The following is a 17,644-nucleotide window of genomic DNA, read 5'->3' as shown; positions in this document are numbered from 1 at the left end:
CACAATAAATAATTAAATCTTAAAGAGAGGGGGCTCTAGGGGTGCAGCTCAGTTGGTAGAGTGCCTGTCTAGCAGCACAGGCTCTGGGTTTGATACCAGCACTGCAAAAACTAGGTGTGAAGCCAGCCTGGGCTACAATGAGAACCTGTCCTGTCAAAAGGATAAATTTGTCTCTGGGTGGTGGTGGGACATGCCTTTAATTCCAGCACTTTGGAGGCAGAGGCAGACCAATCTCTGTTTTTTGTTTTTTTTGTTTTAAAGGCTATCCTAGAACTCACTTTGTAGCCCAGGCTGGCCTTAAACACAGAGAGATCCACCTGCCTCTGCCTCCTGAGTACTGGGATTAAAGACTGGTGCCACCAAGCTCAGCTGTTTTGTTTCAGGATTTATTTTTATTTTATGTGTATATGTTTATGGGTGTTTTGCCTCCATGTATGTCTGTATACCACATACATGCAGTGCCCAGTGATTCCAGAAGAGGGCATTAGTTTTTGTTTTTTTTTTTAAGATTTACTTATTTATTATGTATACAATGTTCTGCCTGTGTATATGCCTGCAGGCCAGAAGAGGATACCAGATCTTATTACAGATGGTTGTGAACCATCACTTGGTTGCTGGGAATTGAACTCAGGACATTTGGATAAGCAGGCAGTGCTCTTAATCACTGAGCCATCTCCAGCCCTGCATTAGATTTTTTTTTAATTTATTGGTTTTTTTTTCGTGGTGGTGGTAGTTTATCAAGACAGCTCTGACTGTCTTGGAACTCGATTTGTAGACAAGGCTAGCCTTGAACTCACAGAAATTTGCCTGCTTCTGCCTCCTGAGTTTTGAGATTAAAGGTATGCGCCACCACCACTCAGCAGCAGGCATTAATTCTTTAGAACTGAAGTTGCAGGTGGTTAACAGCCACCATGTGAGTGCTGGAAACCAAACTCAGGTCCTCTCCAGAGCAACAACACATGGGCTTAGCCACTAAGACATCTTTTCAGCCCCTACGTTTTTTATTTTTATTTTTTTAAGGTTGAAGATGTTGAGACGGTCTCCTACAGTCCCAGCTTTTCTCCATCTTGCTAAGTAGCCAAGGCTGAGCTTGAATTCCTGAGTCTCCTTTCATCTGCCTGCTAAGTGCTGGGATTACAGAATGCCTGGCCAGTCTTGTGTTCTTTTTTTTTTTTTAATATTTATTTATTTATTATGTTTACAATGTTCTGTCTGTGTGTATGCCTGCAGGCCAGAAGAGGGCACCAGACCTCATTACAGATGGTTGTGAGCCACCATGTGGTTGCCGGGAATTGAACTCAGGACCTTTGGAAGAACAGGCAATGCTCTTAACCACTGAGCCATCTCTCCAGCCCCCAGTCTTGTGTTCTTTGTTTATTTGAATTATATATATGTATGTATGTGTGCCTGTTTGAGTTTGTGTGCACTATATGTTTTTACGTGTCTGAGGAGGCCAGAAGGAAGTTGTGCAGTACAGGTTGTTGTGAGCTGTTTAGTGTTGGTACTGGGACTGTATTTAGGTCCTCTGCAAGAGCAATAAGTACTTTTAACTGCTGAGCATCTCTCCAATGCTCATCTTAGAGTGTTCTGCCTGCATATATGCCTGCAGGCCAGAAGAGGGCACCAGATCTCATCACAGATGGTTGTGAGCCACCGTGTGGTTGCTGGGAATTGAACCTGGATCCTCTGGGAGAGCAGCCAGTGGTCTTAACCTCTGAGCCATCTCTCTAGCCCTCATCTTGTGTCTTAAGGGACTCTGGGAAAGTGTTTGGAGCTAGAAAATGACCCGGAAGGGGTATTGGAAAGGAGGTAGCTGTGTGTGGAGGAGCTGGGAAAGGGAGTCTTCTGGAGTGACTCTGGTGATACAGGCCTGGCTTGCACCGGGCGACCATCTGGAGAGAACACACTCAGACCCTGTGACTGGCCAGGCCAGGATGAAGGGAGGAAGTTTTCTGTAGAGAGTTTATAGTAGCTACTTGTTGCTGATTAAAATGTCTAAGAAAGATAACTTAGGGGAGGAGAGGAGCAGCTTAACTAGAGAGATGGCTCAGTGGTTAAGAGCGCTGACTGCTCTTCCAGAGGAACTGGATTCAATTCCCAGCAACCACATGGCGGCTCACAACCATCTATAACTCCTGTCACAGGGGATCTGTCTTGAGAGCCTGTCTCAGAGTTTCTCTTTGTAGCCCTGGCTTTCCTGAAGCTCACGCTGTGGCCCAGGCTGGCCTCGAACTCAGAGATCCACCTGCCTCTGCCTCCTAAGTGCTGGGATTAAAGGTGTGTGCCACCATGCCCTGCTACAGTTGCTCAGGGTTTCAGAATCTCATCCATCATGGCAGGAAGAGGCACCCAGGGTTGGGAATATAACCTTCAAAGACCTGCCCCTTTGACCTGACGCTGCCTTCTAAGCCCAGTCTCCTTGAGGCTCCACAGCCCCTCACGACAGTGTGCAGCCAGCTATGAGATGAGTTTCACAAGGAGCGGGGGAGGGGGGAGTCTCAAACTGCAGCTTTACTCTCTTCACCAGCCCTATGTTTTAGATTTTTTAATGTATATAAGTGTCTTGCCCAAATGTATGCCTACGCGCACCATGTGTGTGCGTGCCCTCAAGAGGCCAGAGGCGGTGTTGGAGCCTTTGGAAGTGGACTTAGGAATAGTTATGTCCACCATTTTGGTGTTAGAAACAGAGTTCTGGTACTCTACAGGAGCAGCAAGTGCTTTTAACCACTGGACTCTCCAGCCTTTTGTTTATTTGTTTATTATTAGTAGTATTATTATTTGAGGCAGGGTTTTTCTCTGTTTACCAGGCTGGCCTTGAACTGGCAGAGACCCATATACCTCTGCCCCCGCCGGACTCCCCTTGTTTATTTTTAAGACAGAGGGGTTTTTTGTTTTGTTTTGTTTTCAAGACAAGGTTTCTCTGTAGCTTTGGAGCCTGTCCTGGAACTTCCTCTGGAGACCAGGCTGGCCTCGAACTCACAGATTCGCCTGCCTCTGCTCTAAGACAGTTTTATGTAGTCCATGTTGGCCTCAAATTTGTCACAGCTGAGGGTAGCCTGGAATTTGTGATTCTCCTGCTTCTGCCTCCCAAGCATTAGGATTGCAGGCATGCCCAGCTCGATCCAGGATAATTTCTATTATTTATGTATTATATTGGGGATGATACTGGAGATTAAACCCAGGGATCAGGTGTGCTGGGCAAAGCGCTCTACCTTTGAGCTACAGCTCCACTGTGCTGCTGTAAACTGTAAGAAAGGCCTCAAATCTAAGTTTTGAAACCTGGGTTCAAATCCTGTCTTTTCTGTGTCCTAGGCAAGTCTGTTAACGTGTTGAGCAAGTCTTAGCTGTAGGTAGGTAGGGATGCTGAGAGAAGTCTTTAAAGCATGTGGTTGGGGAGAAGGAGCTGTGTCTGCCTGAGTTCAAGACCAGATTAAACTCTGAAATAATACCCTGTCTCAAGAGATAAACAACAGGGCAAAGTGAATGTTTCGCTAGGTAGAGTGCTTGCCCAGCATGCATAAAACCGGGTTCAGTTCCCAGCACCCCGTAGAACCAGATGTGATAGTTACCTATCTCTAATTCCAACTGTGAGAGGCAAGACGATCAGGATCATCCTCAGCTACATAGTGAGTCAAGGCCAGCCCCGCAACGTGATCCTGTCTCACAAAGAACCAAAATTTATTCACTGTTCTTCTTGTTATTCCTATTTTTCATTAGAAAGCTAAGGCTTAGAGTTCAGTTGGCTCAGCCTCCTGGGCCCCAGCCCTGCCTTTTCCTGCTTCCTGTTCTAAAGAGGAAATCTTAAGGTGCTTGATCGCATTTTAAACACATGTGGTTAGGGTTATGGTAAGAGGCCCTTTGGTGGTTAGAACTGTGAGATTGGAATCCATGTGCCTCACCGGGCATGCCGAGCACCTGGGCTAGTGCTTAGTGCATTGGTAAGCATGCAGACACTAGTCTCTGGAGGTAAGCAGCCAAACAGGAAACTGTGGGGCAGGCCCTGTGTCCAGGAGTCGGTTGATAAGGGTTCCCAGGCTGAACACACTTGAACTCAGTGTTCGTAGCAGAACAATAGGTAACTGGGCTCCAGTACCCCGGGAGGCGGATGCGAGAGGATCTCTGTGAGTTCAAGGGCAAACTGGCCTACCTAGTGAATTCCGGAGCCAGGGAAACATGGTGAGACCCTATCTTTTTGTTTTTGGTTGTTTGAGACAGGGTTTCAGTAGCCCTGACCATCCTGGAACTTTTTCTGTAGACCCGGGTGGCCTTGAACTCACTGATCTGCCTGCCTCTGCCTCCCAAGTGCTGGGATTAAAGGGGTGCACCACCACATCAGCCGGGCTACATACCCTTTTGATTTGGACCCTGAGATGTTAGTTCAGCAAATAGAACATGTAGGATTTGCAGACTTTGGGTAAACGTGTTATTCCTTCCATTAAACAACAAGAAAAGAAAAAGGTTGATGCAACAGGTGTTTCTTTGTTACCTGCTTGCAGTGTGGTCAGTAAACATCTTTTTCTAAACAAAAAGAGGAGGGAAAGAAACATTGTAGTCTAGGCTGCCCTTGAGTGTACTTTTCCAGTTTCAGGCACAGCCACCACCACCCAGCACATTCTGTTAATGTTGTTATTGTTTTGATTACATTTTTACTTATTTGTTAATATTTTGTTTTTAATTATGTATGAGGGGAGGGAAGTGTGGCTGCCAAGAGAGAGCAGAATTACAGGTGGGTATGAGCCACCTGGCATGGGTGCTGGGGACAGAACTCAGTTCCTCTGGAAGAGCAGGAAGCACTCTTAACCACAGAGCCCTCTCTCTCTAGCTCTTCTCTATAAGTAACACTGACTTTGGTGAGCAGTCAGGCCGGTGGATTATAGACGTCCATCCAGTTCCCTCTCTGGGGCGTTTATGTTGTTCCTTTAACTGTGCCGCCCTCGTGTAGTAAAGTTGGATCTAGACTCACTTAGATGCACACGACCTCCCTAAACCTTCCTAGGAGCTCTGTCCCTGGTGGCCTTGCTCAGGGTGAAGGCCAGCAGATGTGTGTGCAGCTATGTGAGATTCGAGCACAGTCCCAGGCCCGAGTGAGTGTGGGTCTGTAAGCAGTTCCTAACGTTTGTCCCTGCATTGGTGCGTCGCCCCCGACTCTCAGTTCCTGACCACATCCTCTCTGGCGTGGCTCCCCAATGGCAAGGGCCGTGGCCGATTTGGGCATCCCCGTTTTCTCTCTTCCCACCCTCAGACAACACAGGCAGCTCCACATACCGACCGCCCCCTCGGACCCGGGAGGTGATGATCAACGGGCAGATGGTGAAGCTGAAATACTGCTTCACCTGCAAGATGTTCCGGCCACCCAGGACCTCGCACTGCAGTGTCTGCGACAACTGTGTGGGTGAGTGGGGGCCTCGAGGACCCCAAAAGACTGAGTTTTGGATGCAGGAAGTCACATGTTGGGGCAAGACAGGCAGCATCTGAAATACTTAGGGGTGAACCAGAAGGCTGCCTTTCCCAGACTGGCGGTGACATCTCTTGACCCAGGGTTGGTATATCCTGTCCCCCTAATCCCTAAGTAATTCTGCAGACAGAGACCTTGAGCTTGTCTCCCAGCTTCAGGCCACTCCTCAGTGGGTCCCTGATCCAAAAGCCTGGAGCAGTTAATACTGAAGGCAGGGGATGATCTAATTGAGAAAGAAGGCAGGGAGAGTGAGAATCTGGAGGAGTGAGGTGGAGAGCCTGGACCACAACTGGAAGGTGGCTCTTGCCCACCTTCTTCTGCTTGGTTTGTGCCCTCACCCTGCTCCTCGGAAGCTCTACAGCTTGGGGAAGAGCCATGAAGGCCTCTTGGGAGGGTGTCATAAGGGAGAGTCTGTATGACACCCAAGTGAGCTGAGCCATGGTGACAGTGCACAGTTCCCAGAGCAGTGACTTCATCTTGCCAGCTCAGCACTCCTTGAAGAGGGGAGCTGGGACAGGAGGCAGTGAAGTGGGTGACTCAGGGGGTGTTATTCATCCCTGCCAGTCTGCCCTACCCACCTCCTTAGAGGGCACCAGCCTTGGCATAAGGCCTGCAACGGGCATATGACCCAGATTCCCACAGGGACTTTCCTCACCAGCCTGGGTGTGACTCCCACCCCCAGGGACTTAATGCTGGTATGAGCTCAGTCCTTTGCCCTGGCCTCTGGTGCCAGCTCTCCATGAGTTACTTAACGGCCCAGCCCTCTCTGGGCCTCAGGCCCAAGCTGTTGGCATGTAGGTAGTATTAGGCCATGGTCTGTGAGACTTTGAAGCAGGCACTCTGTGGGATCCTGGAGATCTCAAGGGTCTACGAGCAAAGCTGTATAAAAGAAGGCTAACAGAGCAGGTGACAGGGCCCCCTGCCTAGTTTGAGGTCAGAGGAGACGTTTTAAGGGAGTGGCTTTGTAGATGGCATCAGAAGGAGTTACTATGGAGCTAAAAGAATAGACAGGGAGTGTGTCAGGCAGTGGGTGGGAACTGATGATCAAGGGCTAGAAGTCGGGTGTGTCCACAGGAGGGCAGGAGTTAGCCGGTGTTGAGGGGTGAGGGGATGGGAGAGAGCCAGCCTGGGGGAGGGCTACCACCATTGCTGGTTGGAGACCCACACTGACTCCTTCCCTTTCTAGAACGGTTTGACCATCACTGCCCCTGGGTGGGCAACTGTGTCGGGAGACGGAACTACCGCTTCTTTTATGCCTTCATCCTCTCCCTCTCCTTCCTGACAGCCTTCATCTTCGCCTGCGTGGTCACCCACCTGACTCTGCGTGAGTGGGGGGACGACAAGGGGTGGAGGAGGACTGGCCAGTGAGCTCAGCCCTAGCAACGGGCTGTGGTCACCACCCCCTGAGCTGTGTCTCTGTCTCTTCCTTCCTAGGTTCTCAAGAAAGCAGCTTCCTCTCCACTCTGAAAGAGACACCAGGAAGATATCTTTTGCCAGTTGTCGCCCTGGGTGGGAATTGAGGCCTCTTCGTGGGGTGGGGCGGTGGGGCCGTGTTTGTTCTCTGGAATCCACTCTACCAGTTGATCTGTTAGTGCCTGCACTAGAACTGACTTTAAATGGGTTGTCACGGGGAGGGGCTGCACACACAACCTCAGGACACTGTCCCTGCTTACAAAGGCCTGGCAAAGAGTGGGTTTCTTTTCTTTCTTTTTATGTGTATCATTTTTGCCTATATGCATGTCTGTGTGAGGGTGTCAGGAGTTAGAGACAGTTGGGAGCTGCCATGTGGGTGCTGGGAATTGAACCTGGGTCCTCTGGAAGAGCAGTCAGTGCATCCAACTAGTAAACCATCGCTCTAAGCCCAAGAGTGTATTTCTTAATTAAATCTTTGTTTATTTTATCTTGCCTGGAGGCAGTGGGAGCATGCTACACAGCACACAAATAGAGATGGGGACAACTTGACACTCAAACTCAGGTCATCAGGTTTGGTGACAAGTGCCTTTACCTATTGAGTCATGTCACCAGCCTGCATGTTCCTTAGGAGGTCAAGCTCCATGGACTACTTCATGGCCAAGATCCTGTGGCTACAATTCCCTGTGCCAGCTGGGCGGTGGTGGTGCACGCCTTTAATCCCAGCATTCAGGAGGCAGAGACAGGATGATCTCTGTGAGATCGAGGCCAGCCTGGTCTACAGATCAAGTTCCAGGATAGCCACCAAAGCTACAGAGAAACCCTGTTTCGAAAAACAAAAATAATATAAAATAAAACAAAACAAAAGAGTTCCCCGTGCCATCCCTAGCCCAGATCCTGACTTGCTCCTCAGGACTCCCGCCTGTTTCTGGGGTGTAGGAGGTGATCTGCCGAGAATGATGACTGGACACCTGCCACTGTGGGGATGTAGCTCCAGGGAAGGGTGGGTGAGAACGTGAGCACAGGCTCCCAGGGTCTCCACCCTCCCCCGCATGTGTCCTTGACAGTTCCACTGTGCTGGAGTTGGTCATCTGCTTCTTCTCGATCTGGTCCATCCTGGGCCTCTCAGGGTTCCACACTTACCTCGTCGCCTCCAACCTAACAACTAACGAAGATGTGAGTAAAGCTGGGGGGCTGGGGAGCCTGGCTGTGTCTCTTGATGCATTGCATCCTGCTTGTGACAGAACTGGGATCCATACTCCCGTGCATGGCATGATTGAGAGATGGGGCCTTTGGTCATAATTCTGGGAGTCACGACCCCGACTTCGCATCTACCACACTGCACCTGTAGGCATCAGAGTTCTGACTGGGGTTCCAGAAGTCTGTGCACTGAGAGGCATTGTTAGAACAGAATGGCAGCGTGGCCCTGTTGCCCTCCCAGCTATTCACTTGTAAGCCACTGTCAGCCAGCATTATTTGAGCACCCACTGTCCCCAGTCCAGACATGACCTCCCCTCACTGTCCTCCAGCCCTGAAAAAGAAAACGGTACTGTTATGTTTCCAGGGTTGCTGTGCAACATTGATCAGAGGCCCCACCATCCAAAAGAAAATGGATCCACTTCAGACGAGGCATAGGCCTGTAATCCTGGCACTTTGTAGACCCGGGCAAGAGGGCCTGTGGTTTGGCTTGAGGCTAGTTTGGACTCTGTGGGGAGACCACTGACTTGGCAAAATAAAAGGGGGGTTGGGAAGAGAAAGAAAAGGAGTTTAGTTAGTCTGCTGGCACAGGCCCGTAATCCCAGCTGCTCTAGAGACCACGACAGGGATTGAAAATTCAAGGTGAGAATGGACAGTCTGTCTGAGACAAAAAGTAAAAAGAGGACAGGGATGTAGTTCAGTGGAAGAACACTTACGTAGCATGGGCAAGGCCTTGCCTTCAACCTCAGTATCCAGAGATGGAGGAGGGACTGGAGGCTTGGTGGTTAAGAGCACTGGCTACTCTCCTGAGGACCCAGGTGTTGTACTAGTCCTAGGTAATCTGGTGCCCTCTGCTGGCCTCCTCCAACACTGCACACATGTGATACACATGCATAAAGGCAAGACACCCATACACATAGAATACATAATAAACGGAAGAATGAGAAGGAAGCCACCTCCAGGAGCAGTGGCACACGCGTGTTATCCCAGCACTTGAAAGGTGGAGACAGGAAGATGACGAATTCAAGGTCATCCATGGCTACATAGAAATTTGGAGACTGGGGCTGGAGAGATAACTCAGTGGTTAAGAACACTGACTGCTCTTCCAGAGGTCCCAGGTTCAATTCCCAGCACCCACATGGCAGCTCACAACTGTCTGTGACTCCAGGTCTAGTGGACTCAACACGCTCACACAGATATACACGCAGGCAAAATACCAAAATGCACATAAAGTAAATAAGTTGTTTATTAAAGAAAAAGAAAGGAGGGGGCTGAAGAGATGGCTCAGTGGTTAGGGGCACTGACTGCTCTTCCAGAGGTCTTGAGTTCAATTCCCAGCAACTACATGGTGGCTCACAACCATCTGTAATGAGATTTGGCGCCCTCCTCTGGTGTGTTGGCATATATGGAGGCAGAATGTTATATACATAATAAATAAATCTTTTTTTTTTTAAAAAAAAGGAAGTTAGAGGCTACCTCAGGACACATATGACCGGCCTGGTCTACAAACTGAGTTCCGGGACACAGAGAAACCCATCTCAAAAAACCAAACCAAAAAGAAGAAAGAAAAAAAAAATCCCACAACCTCTCACAGTCTCATTTGAGAAAGCAAAACTGGACACATTGATAAGGGCAGAAAGGGCATTAGCCCCAGCCCACCCTATCACCAGTGGGTTTCCTGAGTGCCGGTTCTGCAGGATCTTCCTGGAACTTCAACAGAAAGGGGTGCTTGGCCCAGCAAGTGTGGAAACTTCTGGGTGACAATTAAATGGGTCTTTCCTGCTGAGCCCCTCAATAGCGTCAACCCAGGGCTTCCCGCGGCAGAAAGGATGTCCAGGGTCATGTAGTTGAGTGGCAGGGTCAGAGTGGTTCCGCCTGCTTCGTGCCCTCAACCCTGCCCTCCCTGTTAGTTGGTGTCCTAGTTAGCGTCACTGTTGCTGAGATGAAACACCAAGACCAAAAGCAAGTTGGGGAAGAAAGGGTTTATTTGGCTTACATTTCCACATCACCATCATCAAAGGGAGTCAAAACAGGAACTCAGACCGGGAAGGAACCTGGGGGTAGGAGTTGATTCAGACACCAAGGAATGGTGCTGCTTACTGGCCTGCTCAGCTTGCCGCCTGCTTTCTTTTTATTTATTTATTTTTTTTGTCTTTATTTTTTGAGACAGGGTTTCTCTGTGTAGCTTTTGGAGCTTGTCCTGGAACTCGCTCTGTAGACCAGGCTGGCCTCGAATTCACAAAGATCTGCCTGCCTCTGTCTCCCAAGTGCTGGATTAAAGGCGTGTGCCACCACCACCCAACCAGCTTGATTTCTTACAGAACCCAGGACCACTAGTCCAGGGATGATTCCATTCACAGTGAACTGCCCCTCCCCCATCAATCACTAATTAATAAAATGTTCTACAGGTTTGCCTATAGGCAGATCTTAGGGAGGCATTTTCTTAATTGAGGTTCCCTCTTTCAGATAAGGATAGCTTGTATCGAGTTGATGTCAAGCTGTCCAGCACAGGTGGGAAGCCAGGGTAGAGATGTCTACCCAGACAGCCTCCTCTGGAGACTTCCTTTTGCTTGTCCTCTGTGCTAGTTGGAGCCTTCTGGTCTCCGCTGGCTGCCTCCCAGAAGTCCCCAGAACTGGTTTCTAAGTGGGACTCTTGCTGGCCTCTGGGTTCCATTTCTAGAAAGTGCAGAAGGAGCCCAGTGGTTGATGCTTTGCATGTATAATCCTCAGCACTGCTAGAGGAAGTGGGGACGGACGGAGGCCGCTTACCCAGCTTCTTCTCTTTCCAGATCAAAGGATCTTGGTCCAGCAAGAGGGGCGGTGAGGCCTCTGTCAACCCTTACAGCCATAAAAGTATTGTCACCAACTGCTGTGCTGTGCTCTGTGGCCCCCTACCTCCCAGGTAAGCCAGGACATGTAAGAGAGGTCACAGGGAGGTGGCCCTGAGGCTGGACCCCTCCTGGGAGTTGTGGAGGGTCTGGATCTTAGCAGGCCTTTCTCCCTGCACAGACATGGATTCATTTGCTGTCCTCTATTCTGCTGGATGTCTGAGAAATTCTGAGGACGGCTGTTAGTTTTAATCACATTTGCTCCTGTGTAGAATAAAAATAAGTACCACCTGGCATGGTTGTACCTGCCTGTAATCCTCACACTTGAAGACTAAGGTTAGGAGGATTACTTCATGTTCAAGACCAGCCTGGGATCCACAGTGACACTGTTTCAAAGGAGGAACGTACAAAATAGTAAAGATCATGTGGTATTCTGTGTAACCCTACTTCCCAGAGATACCACAGTGACTGTCATGACCACAGTAGGTGACCTGCCTTTCTTCTACAGGGTGAGGTCACCACTACTTTCCTCGGAACCTTGGTGCTTCAACCCTGCTGACAGCAGGGGGCACCAGAGCTCCAGAACCTGAGTTAATGGCCATGGGCACTGGGGGGGGGGGCAAGACCTTACAGATGTGCCCCACTAGTGAGACAGGACACTAGGCCTCTCAGTGACTCCCAATAGCTGTTCTTTCTTACTTTTCTCTCACTTGCAGCCTGGCTTCTTGGCACCCAGACAGCTGAGTCCCCTTGAATTAATAACAATGAATAAACTTGGGAGATAGAGGCAGGTCAGAAGTCCTAGATCATCCTCAGCTACATCCTCAAGTAGCAAGGCTACTTGGGATCCTGTCTCAAGAAACAAAAACATTCTGGCATGGTGGCAGAATGCGCCCCCCCCCCTTTTTTTTAAGACAGAGTTTCTCTGTATAGTCCTCTGTGTAGACCAGGGCAAGACCTCAAACTCTCCAAGATCCGCCTGCCTCTGCCTTCCTAATGCTGGGGTTATTGGTGTGCACTGCCACCCAGGAGCACTTGCCTTTTTAATCTTAACAGAAACAAGCAGATCTCTGAGCAAGAGCATGATGAGTTCTAGGACAGTCTACAATCTATAGAGCTAGAGCTGCATAGTGAGACAATGCCTAAAAATAGTAATAATAACAAAACCAAACTAATGGATGAATTATCTGGAAAAGCCAGGTGCACAGAAGGTCTTACTTTCAGTGTGTTTACTTGTATGTGTGTGTATGCACCTACAGTTGTGTGCATATGGAAGTCAAGAGTCCTTGGGCTTGAACGCAAGTCATCATCAGGTTTGGTGGCAAACACTTTTCGCCCATTGAACAACTGAACGGAAAGCAGCTTCCATTTGCCCAGCTTTTCTAGGGCTGGGTCTTTTCTGGGAAGACATTGTCTGTGTTGTCACGTGCCTAGAGCCTTGTCAGAGGCTCATGCTCTGTCCTTATGTTTTGGAAGCCTGATCGACCGGCGGGGATTCGTGCAGTCTGACGCTGTGTTGCCCTCACCCATCAGAAGTGACGAGCCAGCCTGTGGGGCCAAGCCAGACCCCAGCATGGTAGGAGGCTACCCCTGAATGTGACTCAGTGCTTGCCACCTGCTGCCCGCCCTCCACGCCTGCCGGGACCCTCCCCATACCATCCGAGGGAAGCAGAGCTGCCAAAGACTCGAGTCTTTTCGTATTTATTTCCCATCCTGCGCAGCGTTTTCTGAACTGCCACAGAGCTGTGCCCTCTTGCTCCTCAAACCCAGGTTCCCACAGTTTGGGCCCTAGGTCCCTGAGCTGATCGGTGGCAGGAGAGGAGAGCCACAGCCTCTGGAGGCCACCAAGGAAACCATGCCAAGTCACTGCCTGTGCCCAGGGAGACCCAGTGTGAGTGAGGGTGTGAACTGAGTAGGCAGCCTCCCAGCCGGAGGCATGCTTGGACCCTGGGGAGCCGGGGCTTCTGGAAGCAGGACTGCTGAGCAGCTGGCCCTGGAGCACAGTGGCAGGCCAGCGCCTGCCCTTGGACTCCTGGTCTGGGGCTCCCGCATTCCCTTTGAGATGTGCAAGGCTATTTTGGTGGTCTTGGGGGGGGGTATATGGAATTGGCCAGTAGGATAGAGCTGGGGTACCAGTAGAGAGAGCATGGGCAGAGGGTGGGAGGTAGCCTGTGTCATAGGAAGCCAAACCAGCCGTCCAGGCCCCAGAACCTCAGCTCCTATAGAGTCCTGGGCAGCACAGTAGGAATGGGAATGGGGACCCTGCCTTCCCCAGCCCATGGAGACTCTCAAGGATCCTTTCCTGTGCCACCACCCCTCCCCCCAGTCTCTTCCAAGTCAGAGCTAGAGGTGGGTGGGTTAGTGATGCTGGCAATACTTGAAACGGGTTTATTAATGCTGGGTATTTTGCACAATTTTATAGACCTCTTTTTTACATGACCTTTTTTTTTTGAATTTTTGAGACAGGGTTTCTCCGTAGCTTTTGGTTCCTGTCCTGGAACTAGCTCTTGTAGACCAGGCTGGCCTCGAACTCACAGAGATCCGCCTGCCTCTGCCTCCCGAGTTACATGGCCTTTTTTTAAAAATAGAAGTTAATGTGTTACTATCTGTGTAGTGCCAAGTCAAGGGTTTTCAGAAGGCTAGGTGGTTTAATAAACGTTTTACAGCAGATCTAGCTATGAATGTGTGTGTGAGAGTGTGTGTATGTGTGTGTGTGTGTGCACGCGCTTGCCTGTGTACAAATACAGCTGACTTCCATATCCCTGGGCTATTCCGTCTCCCTCTTAGCCACCCTGTGTTCAGAAGCAGCCTGACTTGTAGGGGCTGGGAAGATGGTGCATTAATCACAAGAGACCCCTGGACTCCTGCCCTTCCCTTCTGCCATAGCCTTCAGACAACCAGTGGCTAGGGACTCGGCCACCCAGCCCCCAGGTCAGGCTCCCAGCTGTAACCTGCCCCAACAGGCTGAGGCTAGGTGTGGTGGGTGGGGTGACTGGTCTGGGGAGCGGGGAGCAGCTGCCATTCTGCAAGCCACACCCCCCCTTGACTCTCTGCTCTGTATATGCACCCCCCCCCCATGCTAGAGAGTCGGAGACAACACATTTCTGCTAATTTGGGATGAAGGAAGAAGCAGAATAGGCCAGGAGGCTTATTGGTTGGCCAGGACCCTCGTAACACATCGTCCTGCTGCTGGGGTCTGTAGTTTCTAATCAAAATAGAGACTTGTTCTTTTAGGACCCCCACTTTGGCCCTTCAAGTGGGCTGAAGCCCTTGGATCATCCAACTTCTCTGCCTTGCTCCTAAGGCTAGTGGGTCCCAGACAGAGCCGGGGAGTGTGCTAGCTGGGAGAAAAGCTTCAGAGCCCTAGGCCATCCTGCAGTGGCTCTGGGAGGTAGATGAGGGGCTGGAGGAGGCTCCCTAACCTGCCTTTTATTTAAGCCAGTATTCATTTGTTCCTGCTTGTAATAAAACTTCGTTTTTAGGAGCTGATTTGCTTTGGTTTGGTTTTTGTTGGCTTTTATTTTGCCGAGTTCCTGGTTTGTAGCATAGCTCTGAATTCTTCCCTGGGAAATGGGAGGCCGGTAGCCAGTGATAGCGGGAACTCTGCAGCAGAGGGACTATGGCTAACCCGCCTTCACCATGTCTGCCTTCTTGTGGCTCAGGAATTGGTACTTCCCGAGCTCTTTCCTGCTAACTTTGCACCCCGATCCCCAGCGATTGCTCAGCTAAAGACATGTTTGGGACAGTAGGTCCAAGTTGGAACTTCTTATCCCTGCCCCAACCCAAACCTCCTAGGTAGCCAGAACGGCCAGGCAGATGATAACATAGGCCGACCTCTCTGGTATCTCCTCCAGGAGGACACCTGTCAGGACTTTGCCATCTCCTGCACAGCCTGAGGGGAGCTAACAGGCCTCTCTGCAGAGGGTTAGCTGGTAAGACCTTGTCTCACCTGTCAGCCAGCCCTGCCCACTCTCCACACACCATCTCATCAATGCATGCCTACCGACTTCACCAAGTCCATCCATCTCTGTCTGGTGTGCGGTGTGGTGTGTGTGCTGGTGGTGGCAGGTCCCCAGGAATCCCCCCCAACAGAAGGCTCTTAGTCCTGCCCACTCCCTCCTTGGATTGAGGCTCCCTCAGAGCACCTGTCCTTTCAGAAGAGGAAGGGTGAGACTGGGAAGGTGGCACACCTGCCCTGAGAGGCCTGGCCAGTGCTGTTGGTGGACTGATGTGCAGGGCCCTCAGGTCACTAGCACCTCCGCATCCTGCTGTGTGCCCCCGCCATGCCCCCTCGCCTGCCGCTGTTCCTCTCCTGCTCTGTTGCCTGCTGCCTGAGCTTTGGCCCTTTTCTGGGGGAGAGACAGGTACTGTGGTACCTTTGACCCCACTCAGGGCCCCTGCAGGCTACCTCTTCCATCTGTCTGTCCGCTAACCCTTTCTCTTCTCCTCCTTTGCCATCCTGCGGATCATCCAGTATGCGCGGGGGCTGAAGGAGCTCCTGAGGACCGCCACTCTCTGCCTCTCCAGGAGTGGCCTGGGGGGAGCCAGGCACCCTGCGCCTCCACCTGCCTAACCTGTGGCCCGTCTGCCACCATCTGTGCCTACAGGGTCTGTCCCCCAGCCTGTCCTACTTGTGTGCTCTCTAGAGCTCCCCACAGCGGGCAGGTGCTGACCTCCTGGCCCCTGCCCCCACTCCTTGCTGACCAGAGTATAGAAAAGCCATACTGCAGCCTCAACACAATACACACTACTGTAACCCTGCTGTTCTTCCCCCTCTCCTCCTCCCCTCATGCCCCTTCCCCAGACGTGTGAGGTGTCAAGACTCTTCAGGAATCTTGCCTTACAGCCTCCCCCCAGTCAGCAGAGCCATAGGCAAGCCAAGCAGGTTCCTTCAGGAGCTATCTGGGTGTCGACGCTGCTGAACAGGTTTGGGGACTGTTCTGAGCACAGCGGCTCAGCACTGTTCCCACGCCCCCATCCCCCCAGGAGGATGCGAGGTGTGAGCCTGTGTATCCCTGGCCCCAGGCACCAAGGGCTGGCTACACAGCTCCACTTCTTCCAGGGACCCAAAGGGAACTGGGCCAGACCTGGGAAGACTAGCTGCGCCCAGCACGGGGCTGCTCACCTGCTGTCCACTACCTTTTCTAACAGAAATAAAGAGCCCTCTCTTCTTGCTGGAACCTTGAGTGCGTCTCACCCCTTTCCTTTGGGGCCATGGGTGCGGCCGGCTGCGGATGTGTGAGAAGGACTGTCTCCCTCACAGCCCTGGCCAGATAGCGCTGCTCTGGAGACAGGCCCGGAGGGACATGGGGAAAGGCACTTCTTGGCTCTCTCTCTCCAGAAGTCCTTTCCTCCCCAGAGACCTTCAAGGCTTAGCTGAACTTTGAAAAACTTTGCCTAGTCCAAAATAGTGGGTGGGAGGTGTCAAACTCCAGTCTGAGGCTCACATTCCCCAATTGAGCCCAACCCAAGGTAGGTCCATAGAGCATCCTTTCTCTCATTCCCTAGATGCTTTCCCACATGGACACTGTACCCTGGGGTGGTACACATCTGTAATCCCAGCTGGAGGATCAGTTCAGAGCATCCTCAACTACACAGTAAGCGCAAGGCTAGCCTGGGCTGCACACCCACAGAAGTGAACTGACAACCAATTGCTCAGGTCTTCCAATTCCACTGTGTTTACTGTGGACCATGTGCGCACACACAAACACAAGATAAGTAAAGATAAATTAGAAGAAAAAACCGGGCTGGAGGGATGGCTCAGTGTTTAGAAACACTGACTGCTCTTCAAGAGGACCCAGGTTCAATTCCTAACACCCGTATGGCAGCTCACAACTGTCTGTACCTCCAGTTCCAGGAGATCTGACACCCTCACACAACTATAACATGCAGGCAAAACACCAATGCACATAAAGTACATTGTACATTAAAAAAAAAAAAGCCTAGGCAGGCAGGATTGCTGTTGCTGTTTATCAGGGCTTGCCTCTGTATTTGTGTTTTCCCCAGTAACCAAAGAGAAAGGTGATCTCAGCTCTCTTACAAATGAGAAGAGACTCAGGGAAAGTCACTGAGCCAACAACTGTGTGACCCCAGCAGGAGAGGGTGGGGTTTTGGAGAAGCCCTAAACTTGGAGATGCCATACCCAGGAGGGGGCTGCCCAGCCTCCTGTTACCAGTGGGGAGGCATAAGCCCAGGGGCAGGAAGGGACCTGTCCAAGGCCTCTTCTGACCTAGCTGGAATGCAGTTCTACATGCTGACCTCATTCGGTTCTGTCTCTATAAATTCCACACTGTCTCCTACCCTAGACTGGCTTAGAGGGGGGCTCGCTCCAACAGCAGTAGTGTAGAAGGAGAGGAGGCAAACAGGAACCACCTGAGCATCCTCCGCTAACTCTTCCCAAAGGCAGTACACAGCTCTCGGTTACGGAGCTGAACTCTTAACGACCAATCAAAAAAGCCCTCTCTCTGGTCAACTGTTGAATCTGAACATTCCAACGCCAAAAAATTACCTCGGAAATTACTAGAAAAGGTTTTGCCAGTTGTGGGAGATTCTTTCTAGACTCTGATAAGAATCCCTCTTCCTGCAAAGGATGGCAGTGACCACCAGGATGAGGCGAGCACCGGGAGTTTAGCCTGATCTGTCCTGCTGACTCAGGCAGCCGCTGCAGAGGTCCACGCTCTGCTGGGACCTGCTGCCTCCTGCCTGCCTGGGCTCCTGGACTTGGGAAGTAGAAGCCTGGAGGCAAAGGGAGGTG

General features: G+C 51.0%; 1 protein-coding gene across 4 annotated transcripts in view; it reads left to right on the top strand.

The window, feature by feature from the left end:
• Zdhhc18 (zDHHC palmitoyltransferase 18) overlaps positions 1-16,070 on the top strand; it is a 32,545-nt gene extending 16,475 nt beyond the window's left edge. Inside the window, exons 3-10 of one of the 4 annotated variants that reach the window (XM_075945995.1) lie at positions 5,243-5,392; positions 6,642-6,779; positions 6,890-6,938; positions 7,939-8,041; positions 10,852-10,964; positions 12,367-12,466; positions 14,745-14,822; positions 15,365-16,070. In XM_075945995.1, the coding sequence (XP_075802110.1) occupies positions 5,243-5,392; positions 6,642-6,779; positions 6,890-6,938; positions 7,939-8,041; positions 10,852-10,964; positions 12,367-12,466; positions 14,745-14,786 (695 nt within the window). In that variant the 3' untranslated portion in view covers positions 14,787-14,822; positions 15,365-16,070. Of the gene's footprint in view, positions 1-5,242; positions 5,393-6,641; positions 6,780-6,889; positions 6,939-7,938; positions 8,042-10,851; positions 10,965-12,366; positions 14,375-14,744; positions 14,823-15,364 lie in introns of those variants that run through there. The other 3 variants (XM_075945997.1, XM_075945994.1, XM_075945996.1) reach the window with 3 other exon arrangements.
• Positions 16,071-17,644: the final 1,574 nt, after the last annotated feature.

The sequence above is a fragment of the Microtus pennsylvanicus genome, chromosome 13, assembly GCF_037038515.1.
Source record: "Microtus pennsylvanicus isolate mMicPen1 chromosome 13, mMicPen1.hap1, whole genome shotgun sequence".
Taxonomy (NCBI): Eukaryota; Metazoa; Chordata; class Mammalia; order Rodentia; family Cricetidae; genus Microtus; species Microtus pennsylvanicus.
Note: the sequence above shows the minus strand (reverse complement) of the source record. Positions and strands in the feature narration are given on the sequence as shown.